The following is a 17,047-nucleotide window of genomic DNA, read 5'->3' on the forward strand; positions in this document are numbered from 1 at the left end:
TAAAGGTAAAGACAGCTAATTGTATTGGGGAAAAAAAGAACACAGTAAGCTTGGCTGTCAGTCTATAAGGTGTTTTATTTAAAACAATGTAAGTAAAAAAAAAATATGCATACAGTGCTTAGTTAGATGGAGATGTAACAAATGGAAATAAAATGTAAATATAAAATGTATGGTATGAAGAGTGAGCAGAAAAATAAGTGCTAAATATGCTACAAAGTAACAGGTTGCAGAAAACGGGCCTTATTGTGTCTGAACTTTTTTTCTTTTGGGTCATTTTGGTCTGAAATTGATGTCAAAGTTCACAAATTTCCAGAGTCAGAACCTTTGTCTTCATGGATCATTAACTCTGCTCTACTCTTATCATGGCATGCAACAATAGCAGGGGAAAATATCACAAGTCTGAAGCTTGGCAAGGTGGTTTCCTGTTCCCCTCTGTGTTCGCTGGGTTTGTTTAGCAACCTGTGCAGGCAGCAAAGGCGCAGATCTCACAGACATCCAGGGGCACCATTGCTTTAGGAGAAAAAGACAACAGAAATACTTTAACTCAGCTGAGTTGTTGAGTCATCTGAACTTGAACAGGAAAGGTCTGTTTATCAGAAATATTAACTTTTGTATTGAGGTACTGAAGATTCAATGGCCTCACCCAGTCTGGAGAGAGCCATGTTGGCTCCTTTCTGCTGGCAGAGGGGCAGGATCTCCTGTGGCAGGGTGGGATCGGCACAGACAGACACAGCACTGCTCCTGAGCCGTGGGTTTTGTTTTCCAGTCAGCTCCTGGAGCTTCCTGACAGCCTCTAGTGAGAAGGAAAATTCACCCTCCTACAGAAAAAAGCAGCTGTCAGTACTTAAGCATATAAGATGATGTCCAACAAAATGGATCACATTACAGCAACAGCAATAAAAGTTATGAGGATGCTCTTGTGGCTGCATTGGTATTCAGGTCAAATAATGTGACAAAATAACATGCAGTCCTTAGCGCAGCATTAATATAGTTTGTGGTCCATGAATAGACCAGTGCAGTTCTGCAAATATGAATAACAGCTAGATATATCAATATATTTATAATGCAATGTTTGTTTTAATGTGAGAAAAATTGTCATTATGAAGGCAGTCAAAATCGGGCGGTCCCATCCTGCAGAAGTTAGATGTGAGAGGTGCACTTACTTGGACCTGCACTGCCTCAGTGGCCAGACTGACGGCCAGGATTACGAGAGCAATGGTGGAGAGCATGGTCTTCATGATGACTGATGGCAGGACTTTGTCTTCTGTGTTTTTCTGTTGCTGTTGCTGTGCTATGCAGGCGCTCAGGTCAGCTCTGCCTTCCTTCTGTTTCCATGCCTCCTTTTAAACTCTTCTGCCCCACCATGCAGGGGTCATGTGATCGGAAGTGCCACAAATGGGTGCAAAAGTTTTCCCACGGGTTAATGTGTAGCGACGGGCTTTTACAATCTTGTGAAGAGAAATTCATAAGCACTACTCTGACCTCATCACCTGTCTGAGTTTTTTTTATGGATCCCTGGCTCTCTCTCTCTCATAATTGATCACACCTCTGTCGGGCAGACAGGTTAAACAGTAACCTTGCAGTTCAGTCATGCAAGGTGCTTCCATGATGAAGCCACACCAGCCCTTTGTTAGTAGGACCTATTACTCACGCCACATGCAAATTAATCAACTCTGTTTTTTACTTTGAAGTATTTGACAGAGCTGGGTCAAGTTCTACTTAAAAGTGTTTTTGAAGTGCATGAAGTGTTTTAATCTGTTAATCTGTTGTTTTTTGTTGTTTAATATACGCTTCATCATATTAGAATTGACAGAAGATTGAAGACTTATACGCAGGAAGTACCGTGCAGGAATGACTGCTTGGACCCACAATGTCACATATTGTGTGTTGGGAGATTGTGTTATCCTTCAGTGTGAATGAAGACTGCTGACTCTGGCTGATAGATCCTGTGTTACTTTTGCTAACATCTTTGTTTTCATGAGGCCGAGCATGACCATGCTAGTCAACAGTGAAACGTACAAGACAGACGAAGACTGAATGGGGACGAAAAAGTGAGGTCACATTGTAACAATAGCAACGCCCATGCAAGATTTTCAACTCTTGCTCCACTCTAGATATAGTAAGTTGCTAAACAACTTCATTCTGAGAGATTAATCTTACAAAATTGTATAAAATGGCAGTATGCTTGGATCAATCCATATAAGTTCTATATAAAGCCAGCTGATGTTGCACACTTATTTTGTTTTGCCTTGTAAAACTATTGGCCACACTCCAACCAAAGCAATATTGGAAGCCACAATAAGGAACTGCTGGCGTGGCTTAGTTACAGTGCACTGAACTGGAAAACAGAAACAAGACATCAACATAGATTGTCCTCACGGAAAATGACAAGAATTATGTGCCAGGATCGGACAAGCTACCAATACGCTTGGTCACTTTCACCAGAAGAGCTGCTGCTGTGTGATTAGCTTCGGCGCGCTCCAACTACGTCATGTGGTTTGTTTGTCTGATTGAACGACTTAGTTACTGATGGACAGATAGCTGATCCAATCACCTGCTGCGTATTTTTCCTGAATGCCTGCTGCTGCTGCTCCTTTTCCAAATAATTAAACCCAACAGAGCCCAGACTAGAGGCTGTGTTTCATTAGTAATCACACTTGTGAGAATTCAAATTGAGATTTTCAAGAGACTGCAAGAATCTCACAACTCCAGGTGTACGATCTAGACAGGACCCACTGACTTCCCCTCGGGCCTTGGTAATGGAACACACTCGTCTTTGTATGCTCACATTGTCTTGATTTTTATAGGTAGAAAGAGGCCTACCTGTTGACTTAAGAGGCTGCTCTCTGTGAATGATTGTGGTACATTTGCATTAGTTTGCATTGGCCTGCATCGTTTTTTGTTTTTGAAATTTCTCTGTTTCTGATATTGCATGACTCCCACATTTTTGGAACCAGCTCCTACTTTGAAAACACCACTTCTGAAGGTTGATCCAGTTTTCATTTTTTTTTTTTTTTTTTTGCATTCTTTATTCCTAAAGAGCTATGATAACTACATGAAGTCCATACACAAAACCAACAACAGAAACAGAGAAGAAGACCACAATAGAAATAAATTATCCTTTAACTTTATTATATTTCAGTGCATATGTATTTGTTTGTTTTTGTGCTCTACTCATTATATAGTCTGTGACTATATAATGAGTAGAGCACACTGATCTGTTATGAAATGGGAGGACTGGTAGACTGATCAATGTGTAAGTGTGTACCTAATGAAAATCAAACATAAATGTGTCTTCCACCAGTCCACCAGCCACCTGGTCCTGGAAAACAGAAGAGAGCTTGGAACAGCGAAAGCTCCCTTTGACCCCAGCCAGCGCCACACCTTCCTGATGGTTAGAGAGAACAATAGTGATAACGATCCTTCTCTTCATTCAGTCTCTTCATTTCCTGATACGTGGTCTGATGTTGACACGCTGGCTTGGATTTAGCAGCTTGAAGTCCTACACAGGTCCAGGTTGCAGTCCTCAAATCATGAAAAATGTTTGATGATTGAAGATTGTTGGGGCTTTTATATGCTAGTTATATATAGCATGAGCCACGGAGGGCTATGAAGGTGTTTTTCTCCAAACAAATATTTCACTGATGAGCACAAATTTAGCCAGAGAGGAGGAAGCGAACTGCCAAAATCAACTGGTTTAGTCTTTGGTTCAAACAAAAACTTGCAGGCTCTTGAGTGTCTCGAGTGTGGAACAACCATGTTCCACTTTGAGAGACAGATGAGAACAGACTTTGGATTGTGATTTTGACAGTGCTGATGATTTTTGGCTCTTAGTTTTTCACCACACAGAAGGCACTTTGTATTCGGCCACTTACACTGACTTCTGGGGCACACAACCAGTGTTCTAGAAAAATGGTCTGAAATTCACAAATTCCTGGTTTAATAGTGCGCTCTTCTCTGTTTGCTAGCATGTAAACCTTGTATTCATATTTCAACACACCTCGGTCAGATTTGAGGTCAGTGCCAAATCCTGAGTTTTCTGTGTGCCATTATGATTCCAGCACCCAGCTTTGTGTCCATGAGCCTTGTTGAAACCAGCAAAAATAGCGAGGAAAGTGAAGACTGGTTTTCCACTGCGCAGTCTTTACCTTTCATCAGGTTTCCTTTTCTATTTCCTCAGTTAGTCTGTGTATGATTGAAGCTATCAACAGCAGTTGTACACTGCAAGCAGGAGGGTGATGATGCTCTATTAGGAATCTACACAGACTCTGGTCATCCATTCATCCCTTCCAACACTAAATCTGCACAATCAGAAGGTATTTTAAAGGACCATACCAGTGATTTTGCACACTCTTACTGGCATTGTATTTGACATCCTGCTACACACCATACACAGAACATATGGTAAGGAGCTGCTTGAGCCCAGTGCTATGTGGGCTAAGGACCACAGGATTATCTGCATACATAATATGGTTCACCAGAGTATTACTAATCAGGCACCCAGTATAACAGGCTCTCAATTGCTTGGACAGATCATCAATATATAAAAAAGAACTGGGGACAAAATACCCCCTTGTCTGGCATCATTGCTAACCCCAAATGGGGCTGAAAAAGTAACACAGAATTCTCTCCCTCTTTAACTCAATAAAGCAAAAAAATATTCTATGATTAACACAATCAAAAAAGCTTTGGAAAAATCAATAAAACACATAAGAAACGTTGAGTTTTAACTTCTGTATTTGTTTACAATTTCCTTTAAATGGTTATCTGTGGAGTTAATAAACTCATTTAATCTATTCAGCAGGATGCTTTCCGTGATTTTTAACAGCATGCTGGCTAAAGCTATGTAGTTTTTTATAGGTTGCATACTTTACTAGATTAATGACTGGCACCGACCGAACAGACAACATTTGTGTCTGATAAGAAGCCATGAATCATAAAGCTGATAAAAACAATTAGCAGGAAGAGGAGCTATCCTCAGGCTGGCACGTGTAAGGTGTTCAGCAGTGATATGGTCTAAATCCGTGTACCTTTGTCTCAATCAAATTAAAGCTTTTTCTGTCATGAAATATATTTTAAAGAAAAACACTAAATTTTTTCCGCCCAAATTTAATTTTTCCCCCCTATAGAGGATTAATATTAACCCTAACCCTTTGGCATGATTAACAACAGATACAGCATTGACAGTTCAGTTATCTATGTAGGCTGTACCCAGTCGATAAATAAGCACAGGCCCTTTTGATTTGCTTCTATGGTAAATCAGGCTGCCATCTGTGATAGCCTATGATCAATAAATAAGTATAGGCTCCAGGCCTACACAGTGTTAGTCTGATGGATAGAGTTTACTGTATTCATCCAGTTTTCTCCATAGGACAGGAACCGTCTGTTCCTAGCCTTGTGACTTTGGACAACTGCAGTAACCAATTAGTTGAGAATTGTTATAATGTCAGAAAGTGACAAATTAATTAGGCCTAGTATTAACATAGGCTAAATATAACTTTAAATGAGACTTTATAGACACTTGTTGCATAAAACTTCCCTATGAATATAATGTAAGACTGTCTTAGACTGCTGAATGTCTACTGGAGGAGTGCAATGCTGAGGAAAAGTTTTTTTTTGTTGTTGTTATTTTGTAGTTGTGATCAACAGAATGGAAATCTGATGTGACACCAGCTATGGGAGAAAATAACACCCTGTAACACCTGATGCATCTGTGCTGTTAGTGACAGGCAGTAGCTCCACAGTAACATCATCAGTTCCCTCAGTGTGTCAGTTAATGAGATGCCACATTAAATTAAACTTATGTTATCATTTGTAACATGGTCTAATGGCTGTCAGTTTGATTGTATGTGCACTCCATCAGTTTGCAGCATGTGTGCATTTTAATGTGTGTGTGTGTGTGTGTGTGTGTGTGTGTGTGTGTGTGTGTGTGTGTGTGTGTGTGTGTGTAGGAGTTGTCCATGGTGCTAGATAATGCTAGATAATATCGGAAAAACAAAAACTGAAACTTGACATCCAATAACATAACAATAATAATAATAATAATAATATATGATTTTGAAATGGGCAATTCTGCATAAAAGTACTTTTAATTTTGCTATTTTAAGTATATTTTGATGCTAATGCTTTTGTGAGATTAAGTAAGATCTTTACAAAAGTAATACCCTCCTTTTAGTAGTACCCTCCATTTTCCTGGTTTGTTCTATTCTAATCTAATCGATATTATATTTCTAGGCTCTTTGGCCACATAGATAATAAACATCAGCTACAAACCCTGTCCTAGACATTACATGTACTCTGTCTGCAGGCCGCCCAGTCAGTCAGTCAGTCAGTCAGTCAATCAGCTTAAAACCCAGCACACTTGTAATTATAATGACTAATTCATTATTAAAAAGTTCATCATGAAAGCAGGCTGCAATTATAGCTGCTGTGCAGCAATGGTTGGGGCTGGGCAATTTTCGGCAATTCTGAGCAACAAGTGGAGAATAGGAAGATGAAAAGAAAGGTGGCATTCTAATGTGCATTTTGCATCAGTTGAGGCTTGAGCTCACAGTTTCTGGCATGAAGGACAATGCTCTATCTCACTGAGCTAATTAGCAAGTGTCAAGTCATGTGAGGCTTCACAAACTGACTGAGCCAGTCACATGATAACAGCCACCTATGCATGGAAAGGGAGATTTCAAACCACTGTAAAAAAAAAAAAATAATAATAAAAAATAAATAAATAAATAAATAAATAAATAAATAAATAAATAAATAAATAAATAATAATAATTAAGTCATAAAGAGAAAAATGGAGATGTTGGTCATTAGTTTTTAATGACTGATTTGCCTGATGACTGAAAAACTGATGTTTAAGTGTAAAGTGCACAATGGTCAACATATGGTTGATTTATTATAAATTTTCAAAGTTTTGATATTTAGAGGCTTGCTGTAGCGCCACCATCAGGACTATTGGCTTGAGTTTGCAGCTGAGGAAATCTGGCATGGGACTGGACCTTTGAGCAAAATTTGGTGATTTTTCGCACATGGGAAGTAGGACTTCCTCAGAGGAAAGAAAGAAAGAAGAACACGCATGTCTAATTACTTTTTGATAGACTCTAAACCAAACCTGAATTATCCACTCAGCCTTCAGGCCATCTGAATCACTCCTACTCTCTTTCTAAACTCTTTAAATGTTTTGTCTCATCTCTTTAACTGCCCCCCCCCCCCCCCCCCCCCCCCCCCCCCCCCCCCCCCCCCCCACACACACACACACACACACACACACACACACACACACACACGCCAAACCTCCCCCACTTTTTTTCTCCTCAGCCCCTACTCAGTTTTTGCCTTTTCACTCCTCATTCTGCCCCCTTGTCTTTATGTCTTTCACTAATGTCCTCCTTTTCCTCTGACTGCCTCTTTTCTCGTCTTTTTACTTTGTTCTCCTTTCTCTCCTCTGTCACTTGCTTTTCTCCCTCTCTCTCTCCCCTTCTCACCTCTTCCTCTCTCTGCTGCTGACCAAAGAACCCCAGTGTAGGAACAACTCATCCTGGAGGAAGCAGACACAGAACTCCCCCCATCATTCCAATTCCTCCCTAGCAGCTGAGGCCAATAAAAGGAGCCCTTATCACCTTTTTGGAGCCCAAAAGGTCTCCAACATCTTCACTCCCCACGTAGAGCTGGACTGGCATTCGTGTGGATTCCCGCTAGTCATAAATGTCGAGCATCAGTAAGATTGCTAGCTGGGTTCAAACACCTTCTAACCCAATGGACATAGATAACGCTTCCCAAACCACAGCAGGAGGGTTCACACATCGGGCAAAACCATTATGTGTCGTCACCAAAGTAACAACCTTGCATTCTTTGGTTAACAAAAACAACCAAAGACGTACATGACTGACCTGCAAAGTAAGACACTTTACACGCACACGCACACGCACACACACACACTCACAGTCACAGGAAACCACTGGTCGGTGCTCTCCTTGTTCCCATACACACCCAATGGAGAAAATGACTGTTGATCACAAATGGACCTTATTCCATATTATATGTAACAAACCCAATGTAAATGCTCTGTCTAAAGACCAGCAAAGGTTATGTGGATGTTGTGATAGTTAGGAGGGCTATGCAACCATCTAATCTGGGGCATTGTGGGGGATTGTTAAAATCTGTCATAACTGTGTCTTACTCAGGACACTGGTTAATATGTCATGTCAGATGTCTTTCTTAACATTAGACCAACTTAATTCAAGTTATTTGGGTTTGGCAATGTTTAATAAACACTGCAATCCGCTTTCAGAGAGGACCGCCCTTGTGGTACTTTTAGCCACAAAATTTGACACCCAGGGGACGGCCCCCTAGTTAGCAGATAACTGAAACACATCTCATTGGCCAAACAGTCCCATCCGGGAGGGTCCCCCAAAACGGGTTAAAACCACCATGCACCTGAGAATGAGCTGAGCAAAGTGAGCAGAGCAAAGTGGACCAACATTAGAGCAAGAAGAACAGAGCTAAAAGTGGGTTTTATGACAACTCTCTCTTTTGGAGCAAACATAAGAGCAATGCATCTGAGAATCGCAGGCTTTTGACAACCCTTTGGAGCAAGTAACATGTAGCAAATTTTGGAGCAACATGAAGCAACTTAGAGAACTTGATTAACTCAAGACTCAATCAAAACTCAATCAAAATGTGCGTATAGAGCACACTGAGAAAGTAACAGAACACGTGTAACATGTGAACGCGTGTGGAAGCGTAAGCAACATCTGAAGCTGTGCTCCATCCGAGCAGCATCCGTCTGAGGAAGAGAGATCTCTGCCGATGTGAACTCCGTTGCCAGACTCCACTCCTCGTCTCATCCCGAGGGCTCCCCTGCTACAGTCCAGCCTTCTCCTGCCAATCAACCTTCACCACTGCTCTGCAACTCAGCAAGAAGTTATCCCCAGGCATAAGCAAGTATCTCTCCAGCACACTTTGCTTAGATTCCTGGTGTTCATTTAACTCATCATGTTAGTCTGTAATTGGTTCAAGTTCTTACAAAATGCTCCAGGTACATGGTGGTTGATTAGTCCACTTCAGTGTATCGAGTCATAATCTTTCCATCCTTGTATTTGTTCCTGCCACTGTTTATATCTTTTAGTCCAGTCAACTTTGCTCTAGCCCTACTTGTGTGTCAAAAACACTGCACGCACACCCTGGCCATTTCTTTGTATCTCCAGTGGATGACAAAGCTACTAGTGTGGATAAATCCCAAACCCAATAAACAATATGTATGGACAAAACTGAGTACCTCAATCACTGTTCTTGTGATTAAACTGTGCTTCTGACGCCAGGGTTCACAGGAACAGAAAAGGCAAGGTAAGCCTAATAAACAGCTGCTCTGTGAAAATGAATAAATGAAAAATCAGTAATGCTCAAAGTTGTGTGTATGTTGTTATCAGACAGTGCTCTTCTCTCTCTCTCTTGCTCTCTAGTGATGGCGAGTCATTTCAGGAGAGTTGATTCTTTGACTCTGACAAGTTACAGAGTCAGAGTGAACCCTAATGCAATGACTCCAGGAATTAAAGTCTTCTCTTTTTCTGTCGGTCAGTTTCATACGTTTTCACAGTTGTCAAGTCTGCTTATTATAAGAAACTTTGGGTTTGTTTTTTTTGTGCCATCGCTTATAAATGTTGGTAGTCATGGGTTGCGGTTTTCTGGGCTTCTTCCTAAAGTGTAGTTGCTTGATTGGGCTTGCTCCCTATATATGTAACATTAAATAAAGTTTGACTGAGCCTCATGTAAGCTGTCATATCTCTGCCTGCTGTCAGAGCCATGCATGCACAAGCAAACATTAAAATCCATAGCAGAGATTCTTCATGTTATTTAAACGCAGGATAGTTTGTCCTGTTGCAGGATCCATCCACAACCCCTTTCAACCCCCCACCCACCCCACCCATCCCCTTCCCTTCCCCTCCCCATACACACACAGGTGACAGCCAGTGAGTGTGAGACATTTCAAATTAAAATCAGGCAACTGATGGAGTGTCCTTGGCTTGGCCAGGGACTAAATGGGGGGGAGTACAACAAAGAGTGGGAGAAGGAGAGGGGATTAAAAGACTGGATTTGACCTTGAGTGGGAGATGATTCATGAGTGAAATATGTATACAACATGCAGATCTTGTTTAATATGCTAGCACTGATGAACATAAAAGAAACACAGTACCGTTCTTGTCTATGAGGCATGTGAACATTGGTTTCACAGTCTCAAAGCAAAACTAGACGAGACAGAGGAGTGAGCTGACAGTAGCAACTTCCATTACCTGTCACACATCCCTTAGCTCGGCTGACCATCGCGGCAAATTAATTGGATCTACGTGTCACAGAAATCAAAGAAATCAAAATGCACCCAACCAAATGCACAGCGTTACTTAATGATACAAGTCCCCCATGCATGTTCAAAGAACTCCGGAAGGATATAGGAGATTCAAAATACTCCCTTGTGATTGATGAAAGCAGATTTTGCATCTGTCAAGCAACTTTGTATGGTAATCCACTTCTTCAGTATGACACTGAACTAAGTTGTGTCCACCTTTTTGGGACTAATTAACTTATTGCCTCCACTCTAAGCTGTTTTCTACAGAGTATTGAGGTGGACATCAAAAGGTGCATTGGGTTAGGCACAGATGGCTGCAGTGTCATGGTGGGGAAGAAGAATTAAGTGTACACTCACCTGCCAGAAAAAGCAAAACCTTCAGATGTTCAAATGTGTGTGCCATTCCATACAGCTGTGTGTAAGCAAGGTAGTCCGGACACTCCCACACAACCTTGAGCGTTTGGTTTCTCATTCCTACAATTGGTTTTCTCAGTGCTCTTCAACACCGGGAGGGTGCAAAGATCTACAGCCTCAGTGCTGGTGAAGCCACTGTGATTGTGATTTTTGTAAAGATTTTGGTAACATTGACAAATTGGCAAGTGTCAGATTGCCAGATTTCTGATTGGCCAAATGGCAAAAGAGACACCTCGAGAAACAATTTTAACAGAAAAAAGCGCGTGTGTCCGATCACAGCCTAAGATGAAATTTATAGAGTCGTGTTGATTCCATCGATTCCTCGATTTTTAACCAGAGTCTGAGTCAGTTCCAAAAATGCAAGACCTGTCATGTGTACCATCTCTCTTGTTTTTCCTTGGTTTCATCTCCCTACAGGAGACCTGAAGATTGTTTGGGTAGAAGTTCTACAATTGGAAACATGAAATAACTGGTGTTGTTACAGGATTCGTGGTAAAGGGGAAAGGATTACCTATGGCATCAGTCATAGTACCAGCAGGGGGCTTGGACCCCCTGTAAGTGGCACCCTGATTTGCCCCCCTTCCATGCCGATGATGCATTAGAAATAATGAAGAACTGGAATGCACTGTGTTTTATATGCACCTCTGGAGTGACCACCGTGAATGACTCGTTCCCTTTGTCTTTCAAGAGTTGATCTCATCGAGTTCACTTGCAGACACATGGAACGATGGCTGGGATTCCCTGAGGACAAGTTAGTGCCAGGGGAACTCAACGAGGGTGAATTAAACCACTAATAAAATCTGTTTTGTGAACAGTGGAAATAAAATCTGAGTATGACAGTGCATAACTACACAATCAGTGACAGATGTCTTATTCAAAATTCCAGATCAGGGCTATATTTGTGATGATGTCATTAGTAATGTAAATGTAAACTGGCCCATGTGTGCCATCAGGAAACAGAACAGCTATGTTGTGATGATATTCACAGTAAACTGTTCTGGATGAATGAGTTAAAGTTTTTCAATGACAGAATTGGGTAGTGAGTCATCATTTGAATTGCCATATTTTTCCTGTTAGCCAGTCTGAACAGCTTCCTTACCAGACAGCAGATTTTTTATTCTGTCTCACTTCAATAGTCTTGTAGTCTGTCCCAGCCCCAAGTATGCAGCATGTTACCTACTTTGAGTTAATGAGTGATTGAGTCAATAAAACGATAAATGATTCATCAGTTATATTTGCATGTATTCAGTAATAGATAACAGCAACAAATGATGAAAATATATCAACAATAAATTTAAAAAAACATAAGTTTCTTTGTCTTGGCTCGTAAGCAACAATTTAGTGCTGCAACATGTGTCCTGTTGCAGTGGTGTTTTCCTTTGTGCTGGCAGTTTTCTAATTGTCACACAGCTCCCATATGGGTCTTCAGATGATGGCAGCGATGGAGGAGGCTGAATTTTCCCAGTTCTCCATGTCTGTTGACATGTTGATGTTTATGTATGCTGAACACCACTTGAGCTGCAGTGTTTGACGTCATGCAAGTGCTGTGGAAATTAGACACTTTCAATCTGATCACGGCGGTGATGCATGTCCACAATGGCGATTTGAATTTTGAATTGCATATGAAAGAGCCTCATATCTGATCTGGAAAGGTCAGCGTCCTCGAGGTATTTTATCATTCACACATTACAATAAAAATATTGGACTCACTGGATATGGCAAAAAACAGATTTGCACAGGCTGTGTGAACATAGCCACCCACCTTTTTACACCCCTACTGTGAGCAGAAGATTTATTATACACGACACTGGGTGTTACATAAGAAGAGTGAATGTAGATTTCATGGACTGGCCATAGGTCAAATCACAATCAGTGAAAGTCACAAAAGAGACATTTATATATATCAAAAAGTTTCATATTATTACTTTGCATTACTTAAGCATTCCCCCAGAGGCAGACAGAGCTTCTTAGTCTTACTCGAGAGCATTTCAGAGGCAGATTTATTGGCTATTGCAGAAATCAAGCCTGAGTCCTTCCATTAGCAGCACAACATTCTAATTGACATTCTACTGTGTCTCTCTCTACCTCTCAAAGGCATCAGGCTGCCACTTCTGCTGTGACGCTTGTGATTCGCACCGATGCAGTACCTGTGTGCACTCATATACAAAACAGCGCATGGATTTGATATTATATCTTGGTGACACATTTGTGGGGGTTATCAATAAGCTCATAAACCCCAAACCTTTATGAGTATTAATGGTCGCTTATCAGACTGGAGTGATGCATTGCATTGCAGAAATACTACAGTTGTATTCGGTGCACCAGTCACTTTCATTTCCCCCAGTTCAAGAGATTTATTGACACTGCAACTCCCATGATAATGCAATCAGTACTAATTAATTATTTGGGTGTGATGTCTTCATTCATGGAAGCAACAATACGTGAGGTGAAGCATAAAGTGTAAATGTGTCATTTTATTGATATAAACATGTATTGCATGAATCATACTGGTAAACAAGCAGGACTTGTATCCTTCAGTATAAATTGCATTGTAAAGCACTAACCTTTGCATCAGAGAAAAATGGCTTTATCCAAGCACCTATTTTGAAATCATGCCACTGGGCTTCCATAAAAGCATTAACGCTTTCCGCCGGAAATGTGTGGGTGATAACAATGTATGACGTAAAACAGAGACAGTAAAGTTTGTAATTTTTCTGCAATATTCAAAACTCAGTGTGACCCTTTTACCATAGGCTCATGATATGAGGAACACTTCATCCTACACTCAATAAAGCATTTAACCCCTTTAAACTACAGTACTTGGTAAAATGACAGAGACATAACATAATATAATTTTTCTACTGATACATACAAATTAACCCTATTCAGACATATATATCATGTGATGAGAAATAACCATCAATATGCCAATAACAACACAAACACATTTTATCTCAGTTTCAACCTTCTAATTTATTAACAGAATGCGGGATTTCTACATCAAATGCAGAAAACCCAACATAACACATAAAATAGAAAATAAAATAGAAAGACCTGGATTATTTAGTCTTTAGCCCGTGATGACCTGAGTGCTCTTCTTGTTTCAGTTTGTTAAGCAAGCAAGATGATTTGTTTTTAACAGCTGAGTTGCGATCCTGCTGAATACTGTAAAAGATCAATTAAAAGCCGAGTCAGTTATAGTGTATCAAAACAGAGGCGAAGCATCATTATTTGACTAATATTTAACTAAGACTTGCTTACTGAAAGATAATATCAGCAGCAGGTGGCTTTCCCCTCTCTGCCTGCAGGAGTAAAGCAGCCTTCAGCCGCTGTTACAGTGTAGAGACCGTTGTGAAGAGACTGTTTCCCCATCATGTCCCCGTCTCGCTGCTCCGGGACCCTGGTAAAGCACTTGTTACGGTATTTGCGTGTTAACCTGTGCACATAAGGAGTTCAAGGTAGATAGTTCATTCTTCCCAAATACTGATCAGGACATGCACCCATTAGTTCAGCTTGCCGTTTGTTTTTTGCTGGCTGCTTTGTGCTATAGTCCTCTGATACAGCTTATGGAAGTGTTGCTGAGTCACCGCTTGGATCAGTCAAGATGAAGACCCCACTAGCTCTTCCTAACAGCTCCTGGAACTCATTTAGTATCACCTCACAAGCAGAGACTAAATCAGTCTCCACCTTATCCTGGAACCTGATTTAGGCCACCTGGTGCATCTGTGTAAGTTCTTTGAAAAGGTCCACTGGTCGGCAGACACAGTCCCAACCTCACATCAGCAACGTACATTAACAACCTAACACTTCATTACTCAGAGATTAACAGAAAATCAAACTGCTCCAGGCAGGGGTGCCGTCAGGAATATTGGGCCCCATGAAAAAAAAAAAAAAAAAAATGAAAAAAAAAAAAAAAAAAAAAAATATATATATATATATATATATATATATATATATATTTACTCGATGATGGTTTAATAATTTTATATTAGTTTTTACCTATTTTTGGGGCCCCTGTCAGGCAAGGGCCCTTGGAATTGTCCTAACTTTCCCCCCATATACGGCACCCCTGGCTCCAGGTCCCTAAATCTGTAAACAAGACTTAAGTAGATTAAGTAGAAGATTCTCAGGTAATGAACGAGCCTTGAAACAACTTGAAAAAGTATATTTTAAAGTAAATTACTAAATCACTGCCTGAATAGAGTAATATATGGAGGTGAATGGCAATTCTTATTATAGATGCAGGGAAACATACAATACAACATACAACACATCAATAAATCTTGTGCACATTAACATCAACTATATGGGAGTTGCACATCATTTCAAAAACTGGCATTAATTCACATACTTAAGAAAAATACAAAACGCCTCATATAAATCAGGTTATTACATAAGCATTTTCATTTTCTGACGGGAGTGAAGACCTGTATGCGCACTAAGTGGCTCATTAATCCTGTGTGGACAAGGAACAGCTGGTGAATGGGTTGCTCAGCCTCACACTGATAACTTGGTCCACTTCATCCAAAACTGTTTGCACTTCCCTACAGGCTGTTTGTGGTGAGAACTGGTGATCAGGATCTTAAAGCGCATCAGCTTAAAGGGATAGTTCACCCACATTCACCCAAAAGGTGAACGTGGATACTGGATACTGGATACTGAGTGTTGGATACTGCCTGGACGCTCCAAATGCTAACTGTTAGCCTCCTGTCATTGAGGTGGGCTTCCCCCCAGCTAACATTCTGAAAAATAACCATTGTCAGTATCCAGCACTCAGTGACAATGAGAGGAAGATACTGTCCTACATAACAGCTAGGGGTGACTGAAATAATAGTAAGTGAACTTTTGGGTGAACGTTTATTTCAACTAATGATTTAATTTTCCAGTCAGTACTCCTCCTCTCTTGGCAGCTGGATTATTGTGTGTGTCAGTTGCAGTCGAACAGGCTGTCTGTAAGTAAGAAATAGAGTGCCGGCCTTGGGAAAGGGCAATGGTTCAGACAAGCAAGACAAATGACAACCATTTAGACAAAAGTCAAGTAAATCATCAGCCTGACTGGGCCAGTGTGGATAGTGCGGGTAGTATATCTTTGGGCATTTATTTGACCCTCTTGCCCATGATATCATCCCGTCAAATGAGCGGGTCGGTAATCAGTGTCTTGCTCAAGGACGCGTCATCAAGTCTGTTGCTGGGACTTGAACCAGAGACCTTATAGGTTCATCTGCAAAACAATAACTATACATTTGGTGAAAATATATTAGTGAGGTTCATCATTCCAAATATTTAAAACATAGAGATTCCAATAGACCTGCTATAGAAATGCAGTCCATAGCAGTCCATCTAAGTGCAGCAGAGCCTTTTCAGTGCGTCAGCATGAACAACAGCAGGACCTGACTCAATTAGACCTAAATGGAACAGAATCTTAAATAACGGCTGCTGTCAAAACTGTCAGTTAAAAAAAAAATCTGTTAAAAAAAATATGGATTTCAATTACCTGCTATACTTGGCCTACTATAATTGTTGAGGTTTTTATGCTGTCCATCACTTTTTTGTCCATCCACCCAGTTTGTGAAACACTTATCTTGAAAGCCAGGGTTTTCAAGCATAACACAGAGTGTTCGGATTCAGTTCCTTTTGTGTTTCCATTACGATCAAAAATGCGTGGCTCTCATGAAAAGAGACCCACTACTGTTCAACAGGAAGCATGATTTATTTATAACACTCTGTGACTCATACATTGTGTATGACAGAACCAAAGATGGGTCTTCTACAATACTAAAGGAAGAAGCGACTGAAGCAGAGTCATCTGCGCTTTGAATATATAGTAGACTTTTTCTTATCAGTCACTATTGCAGAGGTTTATTAGACAGCATGTGCTTTAATATGCACAGAACATAGATTTTATAAATACCTGTAGACAGAGATCACTTGCATTTGTTTCTCTAATTCACACCATGTGGTCATTAAAGGCACCTGTCAACAGCACAATGTCAGTTGCTAAAGTTTAACTGGTAGTTGAATAAACTATAAAATAAGTACTGTTTTTAAATAGCTTTAGTTACTAAATATGATTGAAGTCTACTGGGAGCTATTGCCATACATTCATTGATTCTGCCATCTGAATCTCAAATTTAGGCGATTTTCAGGTGTTAAATTAAAGGATCAAATTGTCCTCTCTGGGTTGAGAAAGTTCCACAATCTTTCAGCTCTTTAAACACTTTCAGCATTTTCATCAGATCAACTCAGAGCTCTTGACAGCCGGCCTGAGAACAGATAAAGCTGATTTGTTCA

At 40.5% G+C, this 17,047-nt stretch overlaps 1 protein-coding gene across 1 annotated transcript; it reads right to left on the reverse strand.

The window, feature by feature from the left end:
* Positions 1-396: 396 nt before the first annotated feature.
* Positions 397-1,238, reverse strand: LOC115359649 (guanylin-like). The gene is made up of 3 exons (XM_030052218.1): positions 1,164-1,238; positions 644-818; positions 397-510 (listed from the first exon to the last, which is right to left on the reverse strand). Exons 1-3 carry the CDS (start codon positions 1,236-1,238, stop codon positions 452-454), a joined length of 309 nt encoding a protein of 102 aa, XP_029908078.1. The 3' UTR covers positions 397-451.
* Positions 1,239-17,047: the final 15,809 nt, after the last annotated feature.

Source organism: Myripristis murdjan, chromosome 5, assembly GCF_902150065.1.
Source record: "Myripristis murdjan chromosome 5, fMyrMur1.1, whole genome shotgun sequence".
In the NCBI taxonomy this organism is placed as follows: Eukaryota; Metazoa; Chordata; class Actinopteri; order Holocentriformes; family Holocentridae; genus Myripristis; species Myripristis murdjan.

Bases quoted from the DNA above. Each gene is read 5' to 3' on its own strand.
- LOC115359649 (XM_030052218.1), bottom strand. From the start codon at position 1,238: ATGAAGACCATGCTCTCCACCATTGCTCTCGTAATCCTGGCCGTCAGT. The intron at 819-1,163 runs GTAAGTGCACCT...TTTTTTCTGTAG, and splicing joins CTGAGGCAGTGCAGGTCCAA to GAGGGTGAATTTTCCTTCTC. The intron at 511-643 runs GTGAGGCCATTG...TTTCTCCTAAAG, and splicing joins CATGGCTCTCTCCAGACTGG to CAATGGTGCCCCTGGATGTC.